The sequence below is a fragment of the Sebastes umbrosus genome, chromosome 24, assembly GCF_015220745.1.
Source record: "Sebastes umbrosus isolate fSebUmb1 chromosome 24, fSebUmb1.pri, whole genome shotgun sequence".
Classification (NCBI taxonomy): domain Eukaryota; kingdom Metazoa; phylum Chordata; class Actinopteri; order Perciformes; family Sebastidae; genus Sebastes; species Sebastes umbrosus.
Window position 1 is genome coordinate 1,635,766 of NC_051292.1, and position 25,096 is coordinate 1,660,861.

The window sequence follows — 25,096 nt, forward strand, 5'->3', positions numbered from 1 at the left end:
CCCCAGGTCGTCCACCTCACATTCCCCACTCTGCCTACGCATCTGCCCCCAGGTCGTCCACCTCACATTCCCCACTCTGTCTTCGCCATGCCCCCAGGTCGTCCACCTCACATTCCCCACTCTGTCTTCGCCCTGCCCCCAGGCCGCCTGCTTGAGATTCCCCACTCTGCCTCCGCCTCTGATCCCAGGCCGCCTGCTTGAATTTGTTATTTTAATTTTTAAGACTGGTCTCATGTTGCTGCCAGAAGAGTTAAATGTTCAGACGAAGGCTGTTAAATGTGTAAATAATGAAATAATTATAAACTATGAACTATAGCAAGTTTTGTCTTGAAGCTTGTTGGCTGTTATCTATAATAGTAATAATAATGATGTGAAATTGCATAGTTTTAAGTCATAAACCTTCAAATATTCTTGGGGGCAGAGCCCCCAAACCTCCACTCCAAATTTATACTGGTCCTTTGCGGGTTTTTAATAGAAAACACTGATCTTCTGGTGTTGCTGCTGTGCTTTGTCTTGACTTATTGTTGACGTGGGGGCATATTGTGAAAGGAGGGAAGGGCCTGTAAAACGTCCGTAGCCCTGGGGCCTCAAGAAACATTGAGGTGCCTCGGCAGGTTCCTCAGTATTCAGTCCTAATGACCTTTTGAAAAGTCCAAACTGCAGATCTGTATTTAAAGAAATCAATGTTTTAAAATCTTAAATATCCCTCTCTCATTCCTGATATTTAAGAACTTGTGTATTTCCTGGTCATTTCAGTGTTGATTATTGCATATCTATCGTATTTCTAATAACTCATTCCTAAAAGCATATCAATATGTTATTTGGTCTCCCATCACACTGATGAAGTCAAACCTGCAGCTACTGGTGACAAAGTTAAAACAAAGAGAGAAACTAACAAACTAATCAAATGTTACTGGGTGAGTTTATAGAAATGCATCACATGGTTTCTTTTATTTCAGGTGAGCAGGTTCCCCTGTGTGATCCCTCCCCTCTTTTCTTCAGCAGCCAGGTGTCAGTAGCCAACATTACTTTTTGCACCTGGGGGAGAAGAGACAATGTGGCTATTTATACCCGGTTGTATATAGCATGGCAGAGACAAGCACCCAGGTGTCCAAAGCCAACAATGCTCTTTGCATCCAACCCGGATACACTAAATACTGTATGTGTATATGTACTGTATACTGTATATTTAACGTAGCCAGGTGTAAATAGCCAAATAGCTGCTGGCTGGGTGCAAATAGACACTCTATTCTTTAATTTGTGACTATTTCTAAATTACTTTTAAAACTTGTGCATGCTGTATGTTTTTGTTATAGGACAGGCATGAAATACAATATATAAAAATAAAAAACAAAGAACTTACCTACAAATCTGAGCTCCCAGAGAGGCGTGGAGCCGATGGCTCATTGATAAAGGGGGGAGGACCTGTAGTGGAACCTTATACAGCATACAATGAGGTGGGCTACTTCAGCAACATGAACAGCACCATTAAACAGTGACCTACTGGTAGGCCTTATCAGAACCATGGACAGCACCATGGATTTATCATTAAACAGTGACCTGCTGGTCGGCCTTATCAGAACCATGAACAGCACCATGGATTTATCATTAAACAGCGACCTAATGGTAGGTCTTATCAGAACCATGAACAGCACCATGGATTTATCATTAAACAGTGACCTGCTGGTCGGCCTTATCAAAACCATGAACAGCACCATGGATTTATCATTAAACAGTGACCTGCTGGTCGGCCTTATCAAAACCATGAACAGCACCATGGATTTATCATTAAACAGTGACCTGCTGGTCGGCCTTATCAGAACCATGGACAGCACCATAGATTTATCATTAAACAGTGTTGGATTTATTATGTACAAAAGTGCTTACTATGATCTACAATAACCTGACTGTCGGATTTGTTATGAATAGAGTGAATTGTGGGGAAAGAGAGGAGAGGGAGGTGCTGTTCTTCTTTTTCAAGGCCAAAGGGAGGAAGGAGTCAGAAGGAGATAACAGAAGAAGAAGACATGCAGCAGAAACATCACGTACCATAAGCTCATGAATATTAATATTGTGTAAACCATGAATAGGCTGGATCAGGGATAGCTCGGGGTTCAGACTTCGCGAACTGACCCATGCACTGTATGTTGTCAGGGACACGTAGGTTGGATCCAGATATCTGTAAACTCTTTTATTTTACTTATGCAACATTGATTGTTCGGAATAAATTGTATTATTATGCTTTAACCCGTCTGTTTGGAAAATCTCTTTGTCACACAAGATTAACCAGCACGTAACTGGGCCTTGACCTCTCGGAGGTAGAAGGCCAGTTCCTTCAATTGGTGACCCCGACGTGATCTTCGGCATTGAGAAGCGTGTCCAAAGGACGGACAGACCGGCGAGAGAGAGAAAGGGATCCCTGAAATCTTAAAGGTGAGCAGAACCTGTTTTATCGAACTCTGCATATTGGCTTACTCTAAATTATCTCTCTTGTTGTGCTGAATCTCCTTTGTAATGATAAATGTTGCAGAAGTAAAGCTGCCCTTTTTAAATTTAGGGGAGAAAGCTGCCCTTTTGGTAAAGACTAAGAGGAGGAAAGCTGCCCTTTTTAAATTTAGGGGAGCAAGCTGCCCTTTTGGTAAAGACTAAGAGGAGGAAAGCTGCCCTTTTTAAATTTAGGGGAGAAAGCTGCCCTTTTGGTAAAGACTAAGAGGAGGAAAGCTGCCCTTTTTAAATTTAGGGGAGCAAGCTGCCCTTTTGGTAAAGACTAAGAGGAGGAAAGCTGCCCTTTTTAAATTTAGGGGAGAAAGCTGCCCTTTTGGTAAAGACTAAGAGGAGGAAAGCTGCCCTTTTTAAATTTAGGGGAGAAAGCTGCCCTTTTGGTAAAGACTAAGAGGAGGAAAGCTGCCCTTTTTAAATTTAGGGGAGCAAGCTGCCCTTTTGGTAAAGACTAAGAGGAGGAAAGCTGCCCTTTTAGTAATAAAAACTGTATGAGTGTACATTAATAACTAGTATTCAGAGGAAAATTAAAACTTACTGTTGATACTGGGCCAACATCGCTGGAACATCAAAGTGTCCAGTAGAAGCTTATGTTGGTAGGATCACAGCGAGGGGCATAGCGACCCATTTACTCTGAATCTAGTTACTGTCATAAACTGAATAAACCTGTGTGAAATAGTACTGGACAGAATGGACGGAGAATTTGACAAAGACTGTGAGGAACGGGGTGGCTGTGGGCCTCCCCGTTTATCATTTGGACAGCAATGGGCTAAAGTTAAGACCAATGTAATCTGTACATTTGATCCCAAGACTAGAAATAAAGAGACTCAAGACCTAGATGAGTGGTATAACATGACAGTGGAGGAAGGGCATTTTCCAGCCACGGAAAGTGAAGCCAAATTCATGCCAGTGATGAGAGCATTAATACAGGTGGTTCATAGAAAGCTGCTGCAAGCAAGACAAGACAAAGAAAAGGGACATATGTTTGTAAGGAGGAAATTGAGGAAGAAAGAAGACGAGTTGGCAAGTAAATTGGTAAAATATAATGTGATACAGATGGCTGCACTATCAGCCTTAGGCAGCCAGACGAAAGCCACCCACGCAAAAACCGCTGAAGCAAAACCACTAGTGAAACCCTCACCCAGATGAATACAGCAAAAGAGGAACCATGTACTCTCGATCACGGTCCTCTTGATGGGAAACAATCTGCTCAGGCAGCAGAACTTACGGCTGTAGTTTGTGCTCTGCGGTTAGCGGAAGGGAAGGCAGTGAATATTTTCACAGACTCTGCGTATGTGTGCAATGCAATTCACAGAGATATGTCTGGCTGGGTGCAAGCGGGTTTTAAGACTAGTCAGAATAAACCTATGGCTCATGAGGAGTTGATGAAAGAGTTGTTGGAAGCAATCCAGTTACCACAGAGGGTAGCTGTGATCAAAGTGAAAGGACACAGTCAGGGCACTGATTTAGAGAGTATAGGAAACGAAGCAGCTGATGCAGCCGCTAAAAAGGCGGCAGGGTATTTACCTACTATGATGGTCATGACCACAGCAGATCTCGGTTCTGAGATAACTGATTTCTCCATTATACAAGCTCAGGAATCTGCCACAGCAGCAGAACGAACCATCTGGGAAGATAAGGGAGCTATAGAACAGTTTGATGGTATATGGTATAACGGAGATCAAATAGTTATGCCCCCCTGTTGGATGTCCTCAATATTGACTCAGACTCATGGACTTGACCATAAAAGCCACAAACAGATGTTACGAGATCTCCGCCACTGGTGGATTCCCCGGAAACATGCTACTATAACTGACTTCTTGACTAAGTGTGACGTATGTAGTACATGTAACATCAGACCGACCATCACTCCTAGGGCAGGAAAACATCCTTCTCCCACTGTCCCGGGACAGGAAATCTTTATGGATTTCACAGATATGGGAGTAAGGGCTGGGGGGAAAAGATTCCTCCTAGTAATTGTGGACGCATTTTCACGTTGGGTTGAGGCCTACCCTACGGGAAAAGAGGACGCAAAATCAGTCATTAAATGTCTGGTGAATGAGTACATTCCGAAACATGGGTTTCCTAAATTGATCAGGTCAGATAATGGTTCACATTTCAAAAATAAAGACCTGCAATCTGTTGAAAAGGCTCTGGGACTACAACACAAATTTGGCACTGTGTATGATCCACAATCACAGGACTCACACCATTTGAGCTTACGTGTGGCCGACCTTTCCCAGGGCCGTCCCAAAACCCCTCTCCCCTTCCTGACCTCGGTTACAGACCATACTATTTGAAGGCTAATGCTCTTGTGTCAGCTCTCTCCTATACAGGTGACAAACCTGTCACCCCTGTCACAGAGGACGTTCCAGGACCTGACCCCGGACCACCGGAACACCTTTGGTTGAAGGTGTTAAAGAGGAAGTGGTCGGAGCCACGTTGGACAGGCCCACACAAGGTTCTGGCCAGAACTGCAACAGCTGTGCAGCTTGCAGGAAAAGGACTCAACTGGTGGCACCTAACACAGTGCTCCAGCAGCAGGACAGGACCTGAAGCAGAGGAGGCAGCCCCACAAGGAGCCCAGGCTACGTGAAAAGAGGGTCACGTATAATTTTTTATTTTTCATATACTGTATAAACTGTGACTGTGATGAGATACACATAAGGGAAAGAAGGTTACAAGGTCTTGCCTGTATTTACAGTTAAATCAGGCTAACATGGTTGTTTAGGTGGACTCATCTAGGTGGTTTTTGAAAAACATTATATATCACATTGTATTAAAAATTGTTGCTTAGAATAAATGATAAAAAATATAGATAAAAATAGATAAAAAGAGAAACCAGGGGTGGGGAGAATCCACCAGAGAGAAATTTCACTTCCTTTCCCAAACCAGTATAAAATAGGATCACCCAGATAAAGTTTTTCAGTTGCGCGCAGGAAAACAAACTAGAAGCATCATGCAGTGCGGCAAACTGCTAGTAGCGTTTGCTGTAGCATTTGTGTTTACCTCTCTTGTCCTCGTTCTTCTGTACAAACTTTCTTCATGTGATTTGTCATGTATTTTAAATGTTTTAGGGAATGTGAGAGAAAATACCATGACCCTTGTGTAGAGTTTGTGTACTCAGATAAATCTGAATAACCTGGGAAAGCACAGACTGTACTAGTTTAGATACATTACTTATCATCCTCGCCTCTGCACTCTGCTAAAACTGGCTAATCGCAAGTAACTCTTTAACAATAGACAATGCTTTCACTCAGAAGCAGGGTGGAAGGAGTGGGCTACAAGGGGGGGAAGGCTAAACCAAGATTATAAAGAATGATGTAGTGAGGTAGCTTCCCTAATGAATATAAAATAGCTGCAGGTTTTGAAAACATACCTCTAATAAGTGCTCTGATCCCTATCACTCCTAACAAAAATATTGACCGCATTAACTACATCCACTATAATGTTCTCCGTTTGACTAATCTAACCCGTGATGCAATTGCCGGACTAGCTGAACAAACGGCTCCTACGTCACTGATGGTGATCCAAAATAGAATGGCATTAGATATGCTGCTGGCAGAGAAAGGCGGTGTATGCTCAATGTTCCAAGACTCATGTTGTATTTTCATCCCTAATAATACAGCGCCGGACGGGACTGTAACTAAGGCGCTAGAGGGGCTCCGGACGCTGTCTGAATCCATGCACGATGACTCAGGTATCAACAGCCCCATTAACGACTGGTTAGACCGTACCTTTGGGAAATGGAAGTCCATGGTGGTATCTCTATTCTCCTCAATCCTTGCTGTGTGTGCATGCTTAGTATTATGCGGTTGTTGCTGTATTCCATGTATTCGCCACCTCACTGAGCGTGTGATTATTTCTGCTGTGCAACGAAAGCATCCGGATGCACCTCCTTCTTATCAGATGGCCATGTTCCAAGCGGAGAGACAGGGTCTCCTGGAAATGGTGGGGGATAGTGAAGATGTTGATCCTGAAGAGGTTGTGTGATGATGCTTATAATTAATACATCTGTACGTAACATTATCTATGCTTATAATAAATATATCTGTATGTAACATTATCTGTAGGTGAACTTAGTTAAGTTCAAAAGAGGGTCTGTTGGATTTATTATGTACAAAAGTGCTTACAATGACCTGCAATAACCTGATTGTTGGATTTGTTGTGCTTGAAGTGTTTGCGAGGACAGGAAGGCACGCGGGAACTGCATGCTCTGTTCTTTTTGCAAGGTCAAGGAGAGAAAGGAGTCAGAAGGAGATAACAAAGAAGAAGATATGCAGCAAAAATATCACGTGTCATAAGCTCATGAATATTACTATTGTGTAAACCATAAAAGACTGGATCAGGGAGAGCTCGGGGTTCAGACTTCACGAACTGACCCATGCATTGTATGTCGTCAGGGACATGTAGGTTGGATCCAGATATATCTGTAAACTCTTTTATTTTACTTATGCAACATTGATTGTTCGGAATAAATTGTATTATTATGCTTTAACCCGTCTGTTTGGAAATTCTCTTTGTCACACAAGATTAACCAGCACGTAACTGGGCCTTGACCTCTCGGAGGTAGAAGGCCAGTTCCTTCATCTCTCATTCCTGATATTTAAGAACTTGTGTATTTCCTGGTCATTTCAGTGTTGATTATTGCATATCTATCGTATTTCTAATAACTCATTCCTAAAAGCATATCAATATGTTATTTGGTCTCCCATCACACTGATGAAGTCAAACCTGCAGCTACTGGTGACAAAGTTAAAACAAAGAGAGAAACTAACAAACTAATCAAATGTTACTGGGTGAGTTTATAGAAATGCATCACATGGTTTCTTTATTTCAGGTGAGCAGGTTCCCCTGTGTGATCCCTCCCCTCTTTTCTTCAGCAGCCAGGTGTCAGTAGCCAACATTACTTTTTGCACCTGGGGGAGAAGAGACAATGTGGCTATTTATACCCGGTTGTATATAGCATGGCAGAGACAAGCACCCAGGTGTCCAAAGCCAACAATGCTCTTTGCATCCAACCCGGATACACTAAATACTGTATGTGTATATGTACTGTATACTGTATATTCAACGTAGCCAGGTGTAAATAGCCAAATAGCTGCTGGCTGGGTGCAAATAGACACTCTATTCTTTAATTTGTGACTATTTCTAAATTACTTTTAAAACTTGTGCATGCTGTATGTTTTTGTTATAGGACAGGCATGAAATACAATATATAAAAATAAAAAACAAAGAACTTACCTACAAATCTGAGCTCCCAGAGAGGCGTGGAGCCGATGGCTCATTGATAAAGAGGGGAGGACCTGTAGTGGAACCTTATACAGCATACAATGAGGTGGGCTACTTCAGCAACATGAACAGCACCATTAAACAGTGACCTACTGGTAGGCCTTATCAGAACCATGGACAGCACCATGGATTTATCATTAAACAGTGACCTGCTGGTCGGCCTTATCAGAACCATGAACAGCACCATGGATTTATCATTAAACAGCGACCTAATGGTAGGTCTTATCAGAACCATGAACAGCACTATGGATTTATCATTAAACAGTGACCTGCTGGTAGGCCTTATCAGAACCATGAACAGCACCATGGATTTATCATTAAACAGTGACCTGCTGGTCGGCCTTATCAGAACCATGAACAGCACCATGGATTTATCATTAAACAGTGACCTGCTGGTCGGCCTTATCAAAACCATGAACAGCACCATGGATTTATCATTAAACAGTGACCTGCTGGTCGGCCTTATCAGAACCATGAACAGCACCATGGATTTATCATTAAACAGTGACCTGCTGGTCGGCCTTATCAGAACCATGAACAGCACCATGGATTTATCATTAAACAGTGACCTGCTGGTCGGCCTTATCAGAACCATGAACAGCACCATGGATTTATCATTAAACAGTGACCTGCTGGTAGGCCTTATCAGAACCATGGACAGCACCATGGATTTATCATTAACAGTGACCTGCTGGTAGGCCTTATCAGAACCATGAACAGCACCATGGATTTATCATTAAACAGTGACCTGCTGGTCGGCCTTATCAGAACCATGAACAGCACCATGGATTTATCATTAAACAGTGACCTGCTGGTCGGCCTTATCAAAACCATGAACAGCACCATGGATTTATCATTAAACAGTGACCTGCTGGTCGGCCTTATCAGAACCATGGACAGCACCATGGATTTATCATTAACAGTGACCTGCTGGTCGGCCTTATCAGAACCATGGACAGCACCATGGATTTATCATTAACAGTGACCTTCAATTTCAATGTGAATGGCACACCACCAGAGACATTAACAAAGAGTGCGGGAAAAATTATGACGGCAACCCCTGGAGGTTGCCGTCTGCTTTATGGGCTACGGTGACCCATTTGCGACCATTGACATAATTTTGCCCGGCCCAGTTGTTAATGTCTCTGGTGGTGTGCCATTCATATTGAAATTGACCCTGGTCCAACCCACCTTTCAACCTGGGTTGCAAAGCAACAGCATATTATCTCTGCCTATATGTGAACAATTTATAACCTTCTGTGTCAGTATTAAGAAAATGTGTTTGTACTGAAACATGTTTACCAAAAAAAATATCAACATCCTTCAGAGATTTGGTAGAAAAATGTTTAGGTTGGTCACATGGGAACGTATTTTCCTAAGGGCTTCTCACAGGTTGTGAAATGTTCTTACTTTATGAGTTGCTGCATTCTTTTGTGGTTAATTACTAAGAAAAGCAAGTTACTCAACGGATTGCTAAAGGCCACAAAGAGCCGGTTTGGGGAGTTTTTGAGAATGTAAGGGGCGACTTAACAACTTTTTCCCATAGACTTCCATTGGGAAAGAGATGTCTGTAACTCAGCAGATCATTTTGTTTGAGTTGAATCAACTTCCCAGTACGAAAACTTGAATATCCATTATTTAAGTCATTAGGTCCTAAAAGTTGTAAAGTGCACTACTAGCCGAATCCAGAGTTTTTTCCCTTCCTCCGTTCATGTGAATTAGACCCAGACCGAGGCTGGAGCGAGTGCTGGGATGCGGGGTTAAAGGAAACGCCACAGCGCCTGCTCTATGGGCCCAATGGATGCGGAAGACTGCCGGATGATCCGAGTAATTTATCTCTGGGCAGTCGAGCCATTTTGGCATCATGTGCCACTGAGAATGAACGGGAGCCCGCCTACAACGCTGCATCCAGTACTCTTTATACATCCATCCTGACCTGCTGCTTGGCTATTCCATGGATAGTGCCATGGATTTTACCAACAATTTGCTCAAACCTCAGTCAGATAAAGGATAAAAAAAGACAGGCACACTAAACTAGTGGGGCAGGCAACCAAGGATAGAAGGCAAATGAATACACAGTTTGACATTCAGTGATGTTGGATGCCCATACATTCATACAGCCATATAACCTACACAATCAAGCCACACATGACAACAATCTACACATGTGCAAGCAATGTGTGGCCTGTTGTTAATGGGTAAAATGGGGAAAAGGTACAGTACTGGTGAACTAAAGCGTAAGGAGCAAAGAGCAGAGGAAGAATCTTGTGGCTGAATGGTTTGCAAGGATGAAAGAGAGGAGGAAGGTGCTATATGACTAGCTCACATTACTGTATATAGTTCAGGAATACGTTCCAGTTTGGCGTGTTCAAATGAGATGCAGATTTTGGAAATTGGACATATCATGTAGGCTACAATGGATTCCATGTCACATAACCGCTACTCCGGATTGTGACAGCATATTAAAATAATTGTCTGTGTTATTTATTGGTTATGATGCTTTAGTGGATTATTCACACTTTATTCTGAGCTCCTTTATCAATGAACAGACTAACACTGTACATTTAGCTCTTTTTTAACTGACAGAAAGTTTTTATTAGCTTTTGGTTCCTTTAATTTCAGATTTTTTCTAAGGGGTGAGCAGGTTCCCCTGAGTGATCACTCCCTTCTTACATCTCTGTCTTGCTCGCAATCTTTAAATCTTTCCTTGACGTTCACATGTCAATCATGTGCTGCATAAATCTTTCAAAATGACATTTTTCATAATGACATGGCCTTTCTATCCTGAGGGGGTTTCAGGTGTACATACTGCATCTGTCATTCTCATACCAAAGATACCTTCGTTATATGCAAAGCAGGTGGTTGCTTTTAGAACATTCTTTTATTTGTGACTTTTTTTAATGGATTTTCTACCGCAAAGGATTAGAGAAAAGGGCCAATTGCAAATGCCTTCATGCCAAACACAATCATGCTCGATTCCCGGTCCTCAAAACATACCTTGGCATTAGTGTGGAGTTCCTCTGCCTTGCAACAGGAGGAGTACTTCCCATAGTACGGAGGGACAGCAATGGGTCTTTGGTGTAATAAGAGCATGGCAGCTCTTACACATGTGGAATTGTTTGGCACTTGATATAATTTAAACGGGTGATTTATATAAAAATTCATCCCCGTACAGTTGTCATGAACGAGGAAATAAGATATAGAGACCAAAAAGGTTTTTTGTACCAGGCTGTAAACATGTTTACATGCATTTTCACATGGAGGTCTTCGGGGATTGACTCCCTTTCGGAGTCTCAAGTGGCCATTTGAGTAACTGCAGTTTTTGGCACTTTCGAGTTTGCTTCATTTTTCTGCACAGGAGCGACAAAACAATTAATAATGACAAACACATAGGATAGAGTAAAGCCAGACCTAATTCAATCTGATTCAGGGCAGACTGAGCTCACCTGTGGCTCCTCCCAGAGCTCCTCAGGGTCATGGCAGACAGGGAAGACTTTCAACAGCTATATATCATGATTTATTGGGAGAAACCAAGCGATTCTGCGTAAAATCACACATTCTGCACCCCAATATAGCCCAAATAGAATCATGCTTTTTATAAAAAAAGACTTTTAAATGATTTGTCATCATGAAATTGAAATATGTTCCATATTTCCTGCTGCGCTTTACGTCTGACCTGGTTCCACCTCCATAGGATGCTCCTGAAAGAAGTTAGCTTTCAGGCTGTTTCAGCCATTTTCTGAGAAAATATGCCAATTTGAAAAACTGCCGTGTGGGCATCACTTTCCATTCATTTATTCTATTTCCCATTGTAATGTATGGAAGGTGGCACGCTTCCCGCACAGGCATGCTAAGTGCTAGAGGGTGCAAACGATAATGAGCGTGGCAACAACATACTAAATATCAGCAACTTTTACAGTTAGGCTTGTAGAGAACCACTGACCTTACTTTGGTGGTCCGTGCTGCATGTTAACCTCTTACCATTCTGCCCTCTTCTTTAGAGGGGTAGTGGTGGGGGACATGGGATGTTCAGAAGTAGATAACAAGTCAATTATTAACAATTATTATTATTATTATTATAACAAGTCAACACTAGATGCCACAAAGAAGTGGTGTACATCATCTGAAAGAGACCTAGAGATTAATTTGAAATGCAGCCCACCACTGTGTGTCAAGTTGTTCTAGTCATAAATCAGAAATAAAAATGTATTAATAAATTAATTAAAATAAATTGCAAAAGTGTATAAAAGTTTGTGATGGTCATCCCCATTTTCTATTATGTCTCATAAATTGTTGCAGCAATTTTTGGGTCAATACCATTTGTTACACCGATTTGGTGCTAAATTATATCATTTTTTTACAACTCGAGAATTGATAAAAACGATCAATAATCCTTCCAAAATACCGCATTAAGACACAAAGACCTTTAGGAACACCATAGAAAAAGCCATGCAGTGATTTGGTATCAAAAACTTTTGACATTTGGAGATTTCTGCAAGAATTGCATTTTTCGGCGAATGGATGGTGAGCACTTCTGTTGTGTAAACTGCTCATAAATCCCCTTATTGTCAATCTAGCTAGGAAAGCCATCCATCCTCTGAATGCTCTAGGTCTCTAGTTTGATCCATCCATCCTCTGAATGCTCTAGGTCTCTAGTCTGATCCATCCATCCTCTGAATGCTCTAGGTCTCTAGTCTGATCCATCCATCCTCTGAATGCTCTAGGTCTCTAGTTTGATCCATCCATCCTCTGATGCTCTAGGTCTCTAGTTTGATCCATCCATCCTCTGAATGCTCTAGGTCTCTCTAGTCTAATCCATTCATCCTCTGAATGCTCTAGGTCTCTTGTTTGATCCATCCATCCTCTGAATGCTCTAGGTCTCTAGTTTGATCCATCCATCCTCTGAATGCTCTAGGTCTCTAGTTTGATCCATCCATCCTCTGAATGCTCTAGGTCTCTAGTTTATTGTTGTAAAGTTTCATGAGGCTATGATTATCCTAGAGGTCAACACAGGTCATTTTATTGGATCAGATGAGTCTGATCAAAGAGTTACGGATTGAATGTCTGTTAGTGGTGGGTTAATAATCAGAGGTTTTATCTCATGGTTGGTCCATTAGAACAATGATTAACTTGAGGCTGAACAAGGAGAGGTCAAAGGACATTTCCAGAGAAGAGGATTCACTCAGTGAGACCGCTGTCTGTGGAGAGGAAGTTCTGCAAACGGTGAGTTACGTGTTTCAGTCCACTACATGCTCTTCTTTTTGTAAGAATGAATGACTTGTCGTGCAGTTGATTTTCAATGTAAACTAAAAGCATTTTAACTGATTGTATTCTTCTAATAAAAAGTAGACTCGATTATAAGCAGACCACTGCAATTAATGTAAGAATCTCGTAAACCTATGACTTTATTCTATTAAACCTATGACTTTATTCTTGTAAACCTATGACTTTATTCTCATAATATTACGACTTTTTTCTCGTAAACCTATGACTTTATTCTCATAATATTACCAATTTTTTTCTTGTAAACCTATGACTTTATTCTCGTAAACCTATGACTTTATTCTCTTAAACCTATGACTTTATTCTCTTAAACCTATGACTTTATTCTCGTAAACCTATGACCTTATTCTATTAAACCTATGACTTTATTCTTGTAAACCTATGACTTTATTCTCGTAAACCTGTGACCTTATTCTATTAAACCTATGACTTTATTCTTGTAAACCTATGACTTTATTCTCGTAAACCTGTGACCTTATTCTATTAAACCTATGACTTTATTCTTGTAACCCTATGACTTTATTCTCTTAAACCTATGACTTTATTCTCATAATATTACGACTTTTTTCTCGTAAACCTATGACTTTATTCTCGTAAACCTATGACTTTATTCTTGTAATATTACCACTTTTTTTTCTCGTAAACCTATGACTTTATTCTCATAATATTACCAATTTTTTTCTCGTAAACCTATGACTTTATTCTCTTAAACCTATGACTTTATTCTCGTAAACCTATGACTTTATTCTCGTAAACCTATGACTTTATTCTCGTAAACCTATGACTTGATTCTCGTAAACCTAGGACTTTATTCTCGTAAACCTATGATTTTTATTCCTGTAAACCTATGACTTTATTCTCGTAAACCTATGACTTTATTCTATTAAACCTATGACTTTATTCTTGTAAACCTATGACTTTATTCTCATAATATTACGACTTTTTTCTCGTAAACCTATGACTTTATTCTTGTAATATTATGACTTTATTCTCATAATATTACCACTTTTTTCTCGTAAACCTATGACTTTATTCTCGTAAACCTATGACTTTATTCTTGTAATATTATGACTTTATTCTTGTAAACCTATGACTTTATTCTTGTAATATTATGACTTTATTCTCGTAAACCTATGACTTTATTCTTGTAATATTATGACTTTATTCTCGTAAACCTATGACTTTATTCTTGTAATATTATGACTTTATTCTCGTAAACCTATGACTTTATTCTTGTAATATTATGACTTTATTCTTGTAAACCTATGACTTTATTCTTGTAATATTATGACTTTATTCTTGTAAACCTATGACTTTATTCTTGTAATATTATGACTTTATTCTCGTAAACCTATGACTTTATTCTTGTAATATTATGACTTTATTCTCGTAATATTATGACTTTATTCTTGTAATATTATGACTTTATTCTCGTAATATTATGACTTTATTCTTGTAATATTATGACTTTATTCTTGTAATATTATGACTTTATTCTCGTAATATTATGACTTTATTCTTGTAATATTATGACTTTATTTTCGTAATATTATGACTTTATTCTCGAAATCTCAGATTTATTTATTTTTCTTCAATGTGGCCCTAATACTCCGTCGTACCATTGCAACTAATTCATTGAGGAAAAAATGTTTTTGTAATTTATATTGTAAGGCTTAGAGGTGAGGTTAAGTTTAATTAATATATTTGAGTTAATTTACTAATAAAATATATATTTACAGTTAATTATTTACACATCTAAAACCACAGAGGCAGATGCAGCAACAATAATCTGCTGCATCTGCCTCTGTGGTTTTCATCCAAGTCCACCTAGCTTCTGATTGGTTACTTCAGTCACATGTTAATCAGGAACCAGGAAATGATGTGAAGTTGAGGAAGTGTGACGGAAGTAAGTTCTTCATCTCCATTCTGCTGTTTCTACTCATTAAAGTCTACTTCAAGCCACCATATCAAACTCATAAAGTGATGTATTTGCTCTCTCTGCAGGCCAGCAGCCTCCCAGTCCCTCTGTCTCTGCAATGGACCAGTTTGTTGGCTCAACTGTGACAGAAAGTTTGGAGCGAGTTTCAGCTTTGCTTGGCTGCAGTCCAAACTCTGCAGAAGTGGCTGCATACCTCGACAAGCATGACACACTGAGACATCTCAGGGAGGAATTCCTGATGCCCACAATTTCAGATTTGCCTCCATGTGAGTAACAAAAAAGTGCATTAAAGTTCTGGATGTTATTTGGATATCAATGTTCAGGATCTGTTCTATCAGTTTGGATTAGCTCTGTTGATGTTTTTTAAATTATTATTCACAAGATGAATTTACAAATAATAAGGCAATCATTATAATTATAAATATCATCCTCAAAATTGAGCAGATAATACAGTAGACATAAAACATTTACATAGACAATAAAAAAAAAAATGTAAGCAGAGTAAATCTTTAAAAAAAAATGACATAAATAAAACAAATAATTAAAGAAAGATAACCTATAACTTTCAAGTAATATAAAGAGATCATTGGCATATTTGGATTTCATTAATTTCAGGGACTTCATATAGAGTTGAGTTTCATTATAGTAGCACATGAAGATGGGTGCGTTCTTTTGGAATTTCAATTGATTAAAATATTGCATCGTGATTAATCACAAATTAATCTCACATTTTTTAATCTGTTCTAAATGTACCTTAAAGGGAGATTTGTCAGGTATTTAATACTCTTATCAACATAGGAGTGGACAAATATGCTGCTTCATGCAAATATATATATATATATATTTATATGTTTATTAAAACAATGACAGATATTGTCCAGAAACCCTCACAGTTACTGCATTTAGCATAAAACAATATTATCAAATCATAACGTGGCAAACCTCAGCCCAACAGGCAACAACAGCTGTCAGTGTGAATTGTTTCTGTTGTTTCAATATCAACTTTACAGAAAACATATTAATTGCTCTCAAAGCCAAATCTTAATCTTAAAAATTCACTGGAAGGGTAAAAATCGTTCATTATTTCGTAATGAATTTCTTTTGTTTTGGGTGGGACAGGGTATTTGAAGAACAGACCTTTTATCAAGAAAATGAATATGCATTTGTTAAAGGTGTCGGGGAGATGAGATGGGGACTGAGAGTACAGTGATATTTGTTTAGCCAGGATAAGGAATGTGTTTGGTATTGCATTGATAAGAGATTTCAATTCTTTCATGATGTTTCTGTAGCTGATCTCTCGCTGGTCGATGGCTCCAAGGAATGCATCTACCTTGTGGGAAACTCGTTGGGGCTTCAGCCCAAAATGGCCAGGAAGTACGTGGGAGAAGAGCTGGAGAAGTGGGCCAAAATGTATGTCCACTCGACATTTTCCTAAAGGACTTTAGTCGCAGATAAATGTTTAGTGAGATTGCATAAAACAAACTTTTTTTTAAAGGGGTGTCCATGGTCACTTAGAAGGCTCTCGACCTTGGGCGTGGGCTGAAAACAACATAGAGGAACTGATGGCTGATGTTGTTGGTGAGAAACACCAGTGTTGTTCTATAAATGTGATGCTCATACACCTATTTTTGCAACTTTTTATTGATTTGTCTGTGAAGCAGCTTGTTCAGGTCACTGCTCTTTCTCCAAAGTCCAAAGTCCAAGTCTTTAAACAAATCAGCAGTTAAACAGTGCGTATGAGTCGGTGCGCTGCAGTGAACATCCATTTTTCATTGATGATTAAATTATTAATTATTTAGTCTACAAGCGTCGCAAAACAGTACAAATAAAGGTTTATTGCAATTTCCCATAGCCCAAGGTGACATCTTCAAATAACTTATTTTGTCAGAGGACTCACAATGATATAAAACCCGAGAAACGCTTTTCTTGCTAAATAACTTAAAGGACTAATAGATTAATCATCTAATTGTTTCAGCAGTGGTACGTTGAATAACCTCTCGTGGCAGATTTCTGTAGAAGTGTGTGAGTTTTGTGCAAAGCAGACTAGTTAGTTATTTATGTATATTCTGTATGTGTCATGTACAAACAGCATATAGTACAGTACAGCCCACATGGACATGACCTCCAAAAGTACCGCTGCAGTAGATGAGAACATAACGTCTTATATATAACTGTACACTGTATATAAAAAATTGATAAAATCCTTTCTGAAAAAACAACCAGAGATGGATATTTTATTTAAACAATCATATAATGAACAATAAAACGTGAAATGTTTCTTCCAGGAGCTAAAACTGAGGAGGTGGCACTGATGAATGGCCTGACTGTTAATTTACACCTTCTACTGGTAAAATACAGTCATTTTCTACAGCATGTTACATTTGGTAGATTGCCAAAACACACATTTTAAGTTCTCTGTTTTGCAAAAGATTGTCAGAAGCTGTAAACTATGTGTATTGCAAAAATGAGGGGAGGACAACAAGTTGAAACCATGTCATGTAAATGTGTAACATCAATTAAAGTGATTGCTAACAGTCTTTTCATGTCATTATTCTGCAGCTTTCCTTCTACAAACCCACTGCAGCTCGGCACAGAATCCTTCTAGAGGACAAGGCCTTTCCTTCAGACCATGTGAGTAAACCAGACGTTGTTTTCAGGTGCTTGTTCTGTTCGGGTCAAAGTCCCACATGCTGACACTAAAACACCAGTTTTCTATGAAATACTTCCTTTGCTGCTGGAATTTGCAATTATGCAATTTTTTATTTGCATAATGAGGCAGAAATGCATAAAGAAAGAAATAAATAGGGGGAAAAATCATGCAGAAATAAATACATAAATAAATACATACAATTAAATAATTACATTTAAAAGTACATTTAAAATAAATGCATGAATAAAAAAATAACATTTAAAAGTTAATAAAAATAAATAAATATGTATTTACTATAAATAAAAGTGAAATAGAAGAGTAGATATAGGTTTCGTCCTCCATAGCAAGTTGTCACAAGTAGTCGATGGATATTCAATTCAATTAATCTTTATTGACAGACTCGAAGTCCATCAAAAAACATACAACGATACATACATTAAAGTAGAAACTGACACTTTTTTATAAAAAACAGTTCTACCAATGTTTCCACAGGGGTGACTGGTATCGTTTAACACTAAAACAAGGATTTGACGGTAGCATGATAGTGGCGTTCTGAGAGTCATTTAGCCGACATATAAATGCACTGCTAGGAGAGACAATATTCAGATCGTCAGCATACAATGGTTTACCAGGGTGTTACCAATCATACTGAATGTTTTACAGCCTCTTAGTTGGTCAGATAACTCATTCATGTACACATTAAAGAGGGCTGGTGAAAGTAACCGGAGACTCGATTGCCCAATTTGACCTGCATGTTGTGGTTCGCATACCAATATGCTTACATTCTTATAATGCTGTCAGGCACGCCCCTTTGACTCAATTTCAACTTTTTTTGTGATTTACTCGGTCAAAAGCCTTATATGCATCAATAAAAACAATTACAATAGAGGAGTTTTTTGCCTTCTATAAATTTCGGCTACTTCTTTAAAGACACATATACACAAATCAGTGCCATGCTTAGCCTTGAAGCCAAACTGGTTGTCTGTGGTACCAAGATATTAACATAAACACTCGAATAAAATCCTCTCGAGGACTTTAGATACCACACTGACTAGTGCGATTGGCCTGTAATTACCCAGGCTCCCAACCTTGCCAGCTTTGTCCTTGATGACAGGCATAAGAGTATATTGTCTAAGCTAATCCAAATTCATCCCCAGATCATCATTGTTCTACATTCAAATGTATTTTCTGCATATCAGAAGAATCAAATACTCGAGGTTATTATAGGATTCAGTTGGTAGTGAAATCACCTCTCTCCACTGGCAGACAACCTTACTGATGTCAGACACTGACATTGTTCAGCGTGATGTGACTTTCAGAGTGGTTACTTTAAGATAATTTATCATGGAGCAAGGTTATTGATCGAAGACCGTTGATAAGCTTGTATCCAGTGGAAATACTCGTCTTTTCTTGTGTTGAGTGTTTCTCTATGTTCTCTCCTGTCCTCCTCAGTATGCTGTCGAGTCTCAGATCCGGCTGCGAGGATTGGACCCTGAGAAGAGCATGCTGCTGCTGTCCCCCAGACCGGTGCTGGAGCCACACAGTTTACACATAATAGATATGATTTACCGTTACTGTCGTCCATAGTGATCAACAACAGTCTGACCGGTGGTTCTGTTCAGGGAGAAGAGACTCTGAGAACTGAGGACATCCTGGAGGTGATCGAGAAGGAGGGCGACTCCATTGCTGTGGTGATGTTCAGCGGAGTTCAGTATTACACCGGCCAGCTGTTCGACATGGCCGCCATCACTGAGGCCAGCCAGAAGAAGGTAACACACACACACACACACGGATAACTCGATTTCTTCTATTGATTTCATGTTTTTTATATCATATCAATCGCTCAAACTTGCATTCAAGAAATAAGATATTTTCCTGCATACAATATATTTACATGTTCATCAGTGGTTGAATGTACATTTACTCAAGTACGGTACTTTTTAGTACAATTTTCAGGTACTTGTACTTTACTTGAGTATATCCACTACTACTTTATACTTATACTCTGCTATTTCAGAGGTAAATATTGTACTTTTTACTCCAATGGATTTATTTTAGCTATATGCATTTAGTTACTAGTTACTTTGCAGAGTGAGATTATTAATACAAAATATAAATAAATACGATATTATATATTAAGCTGCCCTGCAGAATATAAAGTAGTTGAAATTAGCTCCACCTTTACCAGCTGCAACATTAAAGTGATGTACAGATTAATGCATTGCATACATTAATAGTACTCCTACTTTTCGTACCTTTAGTGTATTTTCATGCTAATAATTTTGTACTTTTATATAAAAAGAAATTAAGAGTTTGAATGCAGGACTTTTACTTGCAACAGAGTATTTAATATTGCTACTTTTACTTCATGTTTATCCTGTGTATTTTGTGTACTTTGCATAGTCAGATTATTAATACAAAATATAAATAAATATGATATATTATTATATATTAAGCTGCCCTGCAGAATATAAAGAAGTTAAAATTGTCTTATATCTTTACTTTTGGTACTTTTAGTATATTTTCATGCTAAGAATTGTTGTTTGATATTGCTACTTTTACTTCATGTTTATCAGTGGTGGAATGTACATTTACTCAAGTACTGTACTTTTTAGTACAACACACTGTTTTCTTTTGCTTGCCAGATGTTTCATAGAGAAGAAAATATATATTTTGCATGTTGATCAGAAAAGAGACATTTGAAGGAGCTGAATTGTTTTAAATTTCAGTCTCATCCACTCTCACATGAGAAGTCTTGATCCTTAAACACAATATAACTAATACTCCCTTTTTGTGTGTCAGGGCTGTTATGTGGGTTTTGATTGTGCCCACGCTGTGGGAAACGTCGAGCTGAAGCTGCACGACTGGGGAGTCGACTTTGCCTGCTGGTGCTCCTACAAGGTCAGCTGACAGGTCCTTTGTCTCCACTGATTATCAGTATTATCGAACGTGTTTCAGGGTGAATATGAGAATACAAATACATGTGGACAATACAGTGCATGTCTAAGTGATGACTGTCTTCTCTCAGTATGTAAATTCAGGTGCTGGCGGTCTAGCCGGGGCGTTTATGCACGAGAAACACAAAGACACTATCAAACCTGCGTGAGTGCTCACACACCGTTTACATACATGTCAGTCAGTGTGATTTAATTGTTAGGTTTTGACTTCAACTTAAAGGAGAAACTTATATATTTAAATCTGTTCCCTTTTCTCCAAACTGCTCAGTCACACCATTTTCTTCTTCTGTCTCCTGCAGGCTGTTGGGATGGTGGGGACATGACGTGAAAACTCGCTTCCAGATGAATAACGGTAAAGGAAATAATTGATTTTATAATTCACACTCAACCTCTCATGTTTGTATATGACTCACAACTGCACCTTGCAGTGCAACATGCTGCTAGTTTGTCTTTTCATAATAAAGCTCCACCTTTCTGAAGCCAGTGATGTGATTTTAAAGTTGATGTATGCTGCCATCTTGTGGTCTCATTGGATATTACAACTATAATACACTGAATACTTATAGTTAAAAGTCACATGTATCACCACAATTTTCCTACATGTGTCATACATAAATTGTAACGGTGTATTTGTGTTCTCAGAGATGGAGCTGCAGCCTGGATTGAGCGGCTTCAGACTGTCCAACCAGCCCATCCAGCTGGTCTGCCTCCTGCAGGCCAGTTTGGAGGTACTGCAGTGCACTCATTGAAAGAACTTTGCTGGTTTAAAAAAATATGCTCTCCATTTTTCATTTATGGGTTTTATTTCTTAATTGAGTGTATAAAACAGCTCTGTTTTCAGCTTTGTAACAATGAACATCATGACAGGACATAAAAAGCTTCTTGTGCTGTGAGCGGTGATTTATGTCGACTTAAATTTTAATTTTGCCAGGTTTTCAAGATGACCAGTATGCAGGCGTTGCGCAGGAAGTCCCTCCTGTTGACGGGTTACCTGGAGTATCTGATCCAGCATTATTACACTGAGGACCCCACTCAGCCTCACAAACCTCACGTCCGCATCATTACGCCCTGTGACCCTCAGCAGAGAGGCTGTCAGCTCTCACTCTGCTTCTCTGTCCCCATCCGAACGATCTTCCAGGAGCTGGAGAAGAGGGGAGTCGCTGTGAGTATCCAATAGCTTCTAGTAGAGGAGCATGAATACAGTTGGGCTCATTGGATCCACAAGAGTCTCAGCTTTACAGTGATACCTAATTAATGTAATTCAAGACTGTAAGCTCTTCCCTCTTGCCTCATTTACTTCCTCTTTCAGTATGTGTAGCTGGAGAGGACTTTGGACTCCTGTGGAGAAAGCATGAGGTTCACACAGTTTACTTGTGACTGCTTTGTATTCTTCAAAAACAGACAAACTATAAAAACAAAGAAGAAAAAAAACTACAAAATCACAACATAGCAAAACATTCTGAAATAGATCTGTCTGTTTATGTCATTAACTTTGTCCTTTGGTGTCGTTCAGTGTGACATGAGGGAGCCCAGTGTGCTGCGAGTCGCTCCGGTGCCGCTCTACAACTCCTTCAGCGACGTTCACCGCTTCATAGAAACACTGGGATCAGCTCTTGCTGCCAGCAGCCAATGAATGAAGAGAGGTCTGTGGTCTACTCTGAACATACATCTGCTCTAAACCTCATTATCTTCACCAGCACTGTGGAACAACGGACGATCAAGTTTTTTGGATCGATGGATTTTTTGCATCCATTTTAATTAAAGTTAAAAACTGTTTTCACAGAAGAATATGGATGTTTCTTTTTTCTTTTTTTTTTACAAAACACAAATCATATTTTTTTACAAGAAACAAAACTATTATACAATTTTGTATTATATTTTTTTAAAGGATAAATTTGGTATTTGGTCCAGTATTGAGGGAGAACGCTGCATCCGCCAGCCGCTAAACGAGCTGTAATGTAATCATTTTGGGCAACCTGGTACCGTTTACGTCCACTAAAAATGCTTGTTTTTGCCAGATTATTGTAAGTGTTAGACAACATTAAGGAAAGGACCCTACAGAGAAATAAAACCTTTTTCTTCAGGTTGCCCCAAATGATTACATTACAGCTCGTCTAGCGACTGCAGCTGCAGCGTTCTCCCTCAATACTGGACCAGTTTCAAAAAGTGTTGTCCCCGTTAGTCACTTAGACACAAAAACATGGGAGAATATGGTCCAGGTTGCATAAGTTCTTCTTCTTTTAAGTACATTTTTCTGATAATACTTCTATAATTTGATTAAGGGATTTTTTTTAAGGTCAAAAGATGACTTGATGTCGAAGTTAAAACTGGGCTAAATGTCTTTAAATGTTTAGATTACAAATAACTATTGTTTTAGCAGCATTTCTAAATCAAAACAATACTTATATATGTAACCACATAGTCTAGTTTTAAACAAGACACCTAGATGACCTACACGTCACCAAACCAAAGCTTACCAGGAAACTCTCTCCACGTATTTGTTCTGGTTTTGAAAACATTTTCTCTCCACTGCAAATTCAAATTCATAGCTCCCACAATCCCTTGCCCCCGTAACCCTCCTCTTCAGTGGAGCGTTTGGCCGCGACACCCAGAGAGCTCGCAGCATGGGGTTTGCAAATGACATGATTTTGGGGGAAAAAGCCTCCCTCCTCACCCGGCTGTACATTACACACATGAGTTAGCCGACAGTCCTCCCCCCACCAATTAACACCTACTTTATTATAACGTCGACTCCTCCTAATGTTCTTGCATGTGTTTATGCACTATTACCTTGACGGATGCCTATTCCATGGTTAGACATAATTGGCATATCAATATGCAAAACCTAAATGGATTAACCTTCTTTAAAACTAATGAGCACTTGGATGCCCAGCTGGGGAATGGACCAGAATTAGCATTTGTCATCTTTTTGGGGTGATGTGAGAATAAATAATTGAAGAGAGGATGGGTATTGTCTTTCCTTGGGCTGCTTGAGCGTAAAGTGACTGTACGGTTAAAAAGGGAATATGCAGATTTACTGTCTTAATGATGACTGTGGGCTTGCTGCTTTCACACATACAGTGTCAGAGGAAGAAATACAAAGAAGCAGTGTCTCCGCTGAGGAGAATGGACAGTTTTGATCAAAGAGGAGCAAGTGTAAAAGTAAATCTGCAAACAAACAGTGGTACTTCTGAAAAGATATTAAGAGCAGACGTGGCAAAATAACTAAAACATCCTACTTTAAAAAGTTCAAGTCTGGGCCAGTTTCACAAAGATAGACTTTGACTATAGTCAGGTCTAAATTCTTCTGATGCACAAAGCTGTGTAGTTCCCGATTATCTTGAAGTAGTATGTCATTTGCAATGAATTCTGTGTAAATTAAGACTTTTAAAACTTAAAAAAACATGTCTGATTGTCTGACCAACCGCGTCAAACTGCTCAGCTGTGTTCACTCTGCAGATAATGTTTGCCTTCTGGACATATTCACCACTTACAAGGAGATTTTACTGGGGACATTTGGGTTGTAATTCAATGCAAATGACTTCCAGTAGCACAACATTTTCAACTGAATTGTTCAGTGAATTTAGAGGTCCAACACCCAAAATGAAGAAATCAAATACGCTAAGAGAGAATAGTGAAGAAACCCGGTCGAGGAGCCACAGTCAGGTATTGAAATTGTGCATTTGAGTGGGTTTGCATAATATTTGTACCCAAAGTCAAGAAAACAATAATGGTAAATGGATTTGGACTTATATAGCGCTTTTCTAGTCTTCCGATCACTCAAAGAGCTTTACACTACATGTCAGCATTCACACTATGAAGGCAGAGGCTGCTAAGGTGCCAACTTTGCCCATCAGGATCTAATCTAAATACTCATTCACACACATAGCCTTCGGGAGCAATTTGGGGTTAAGTGCCTTGCTCAAGGACACATGGACATGTGACCTGGAGCAGCCGGGGATCGAACCACCGACCTTCCGAGTGGTGGACAACCTGCTCTACCCTCTGAGCCACAGTTGAACCCTGATAATTTCAAATATTCTATCTCTAGTGCCCTTTATTTATTGTTTTTTCACTTTTAGTCTTTAGTGTCTTACAGTTTTCTTACTGTTATTATCAACAGCATCTGTGCATGAGCACATGGGGAAAGTGACAAGCTAAAATACTCACAATTAGTGCAATAGTGTAGTTTAATGCAGTTAAATGGCTCATGTGTTTAACGAATGGACTTTTATTTATTTTGTGTTGCAGGTGAACTAGTGTGCATGGTCCCTGGGAACTATGGAAGTCTTCAGGTTTGTCCACTTTCCAGTGTTAATGGGTGTTTCTGCAACTACGGGCATTTTAAGTCCCAGCAATGAAACTTTGGAAAATTTGCAGTGTTATGATAAATATATATACAGTGTTGACATAAAAAATATTTACTGAATAGTGATTTAGTAGTTTAATAGTGAAAAGTGATTTAATCAAATGTAT

At 39.2% G+C, this 25,096-nt stretch overlaps 1 protein-coding gene across 3 annotated transcripts; it reads left to right on the plus strand.

The window, feature by feature from the left end:
• Positions 1 to 12,966: 12,966 nt before the first annotated feature.
• Positions 12,967 to 25,045, plus strand: kynu (kynureninase). Of its 3 annotated transcripts, XM_037762025.1 has the most exons (15): positions 14,874 to 14,980; positions 15,079 to 15,279; positions 16,303 to 16,423; positions 16,509 to 16,591; positions 17,299 to 17,360; positions 17,573 to 17,644; positions 19,116 to 19,190; positions 19,286 to 19,432; positions 20,466 to 20,564; positions 20,692 to 20,765; positions 20,920 to 20,978; positions 21,263 to 21,348; positions 21,552 to 21,782; positions 22,134 to 22,263; positions 24,872 to 25,045. In XM_037762025.1, exons 2-14 carry the CDS (start codon positions 15,111 to 15,113, stop codon positions 22,251 to 22,253), a joined length of 1,398 nt encoding a protein of 465 aa, XP_037617953.1. In that variant the 5' UTR covers positions 14,874 to 14,980; positions 15,079 to 15,110; the 3' UTR covers positions 22,254 to 22,263; positions 24,872 to 25,045. The 3 variants fall into 3 exon arrangements, with proteins under 3 accessions (XP_037617952.1, XP_037617953.1, XP_037617954.1); XM_037762024.1 differs by lacking the exons at positions 14,874 to 14,980; positions 24,872 to 25,045 and adding an exon at positions 12,967 to 13,014 and having other exon boundaries at positions 22,134 to 22,405; XM_037762026.1 differs by lacking the exon at positions 24,872 to 25,045 and having other exon boundaries at positions 14,876 to 14,980; positions 20,920 to 20,972; positions 22,134 to 22,405.
• Positions 25,046 to 25,096: the final 51 nt, after the last annotated feature.

Coding starts and splice junctions, on each gene's coding strand:
- kynu (XM_037762024.1), top strand. CDS start 15,111: ATGGACCAGTTTGTTGGCTCAACTGTGACAGAAAGTTTGGAGCGAGTT. Junction 17,361..17,572: donor TTAATTTACACCTTCTACTG/GTAAAATACAGT, acceptor ATTATTCTGCAG/CTTTCCTTCTACAAACCCAC. Junction 19,191..19,285: donor TGCTGCTGTCCCCCAGACCG/GTGCTGGAGCCA, acceptor GGTTCTGTTCAG/GGAGAAGAGACTCTGAGAAC.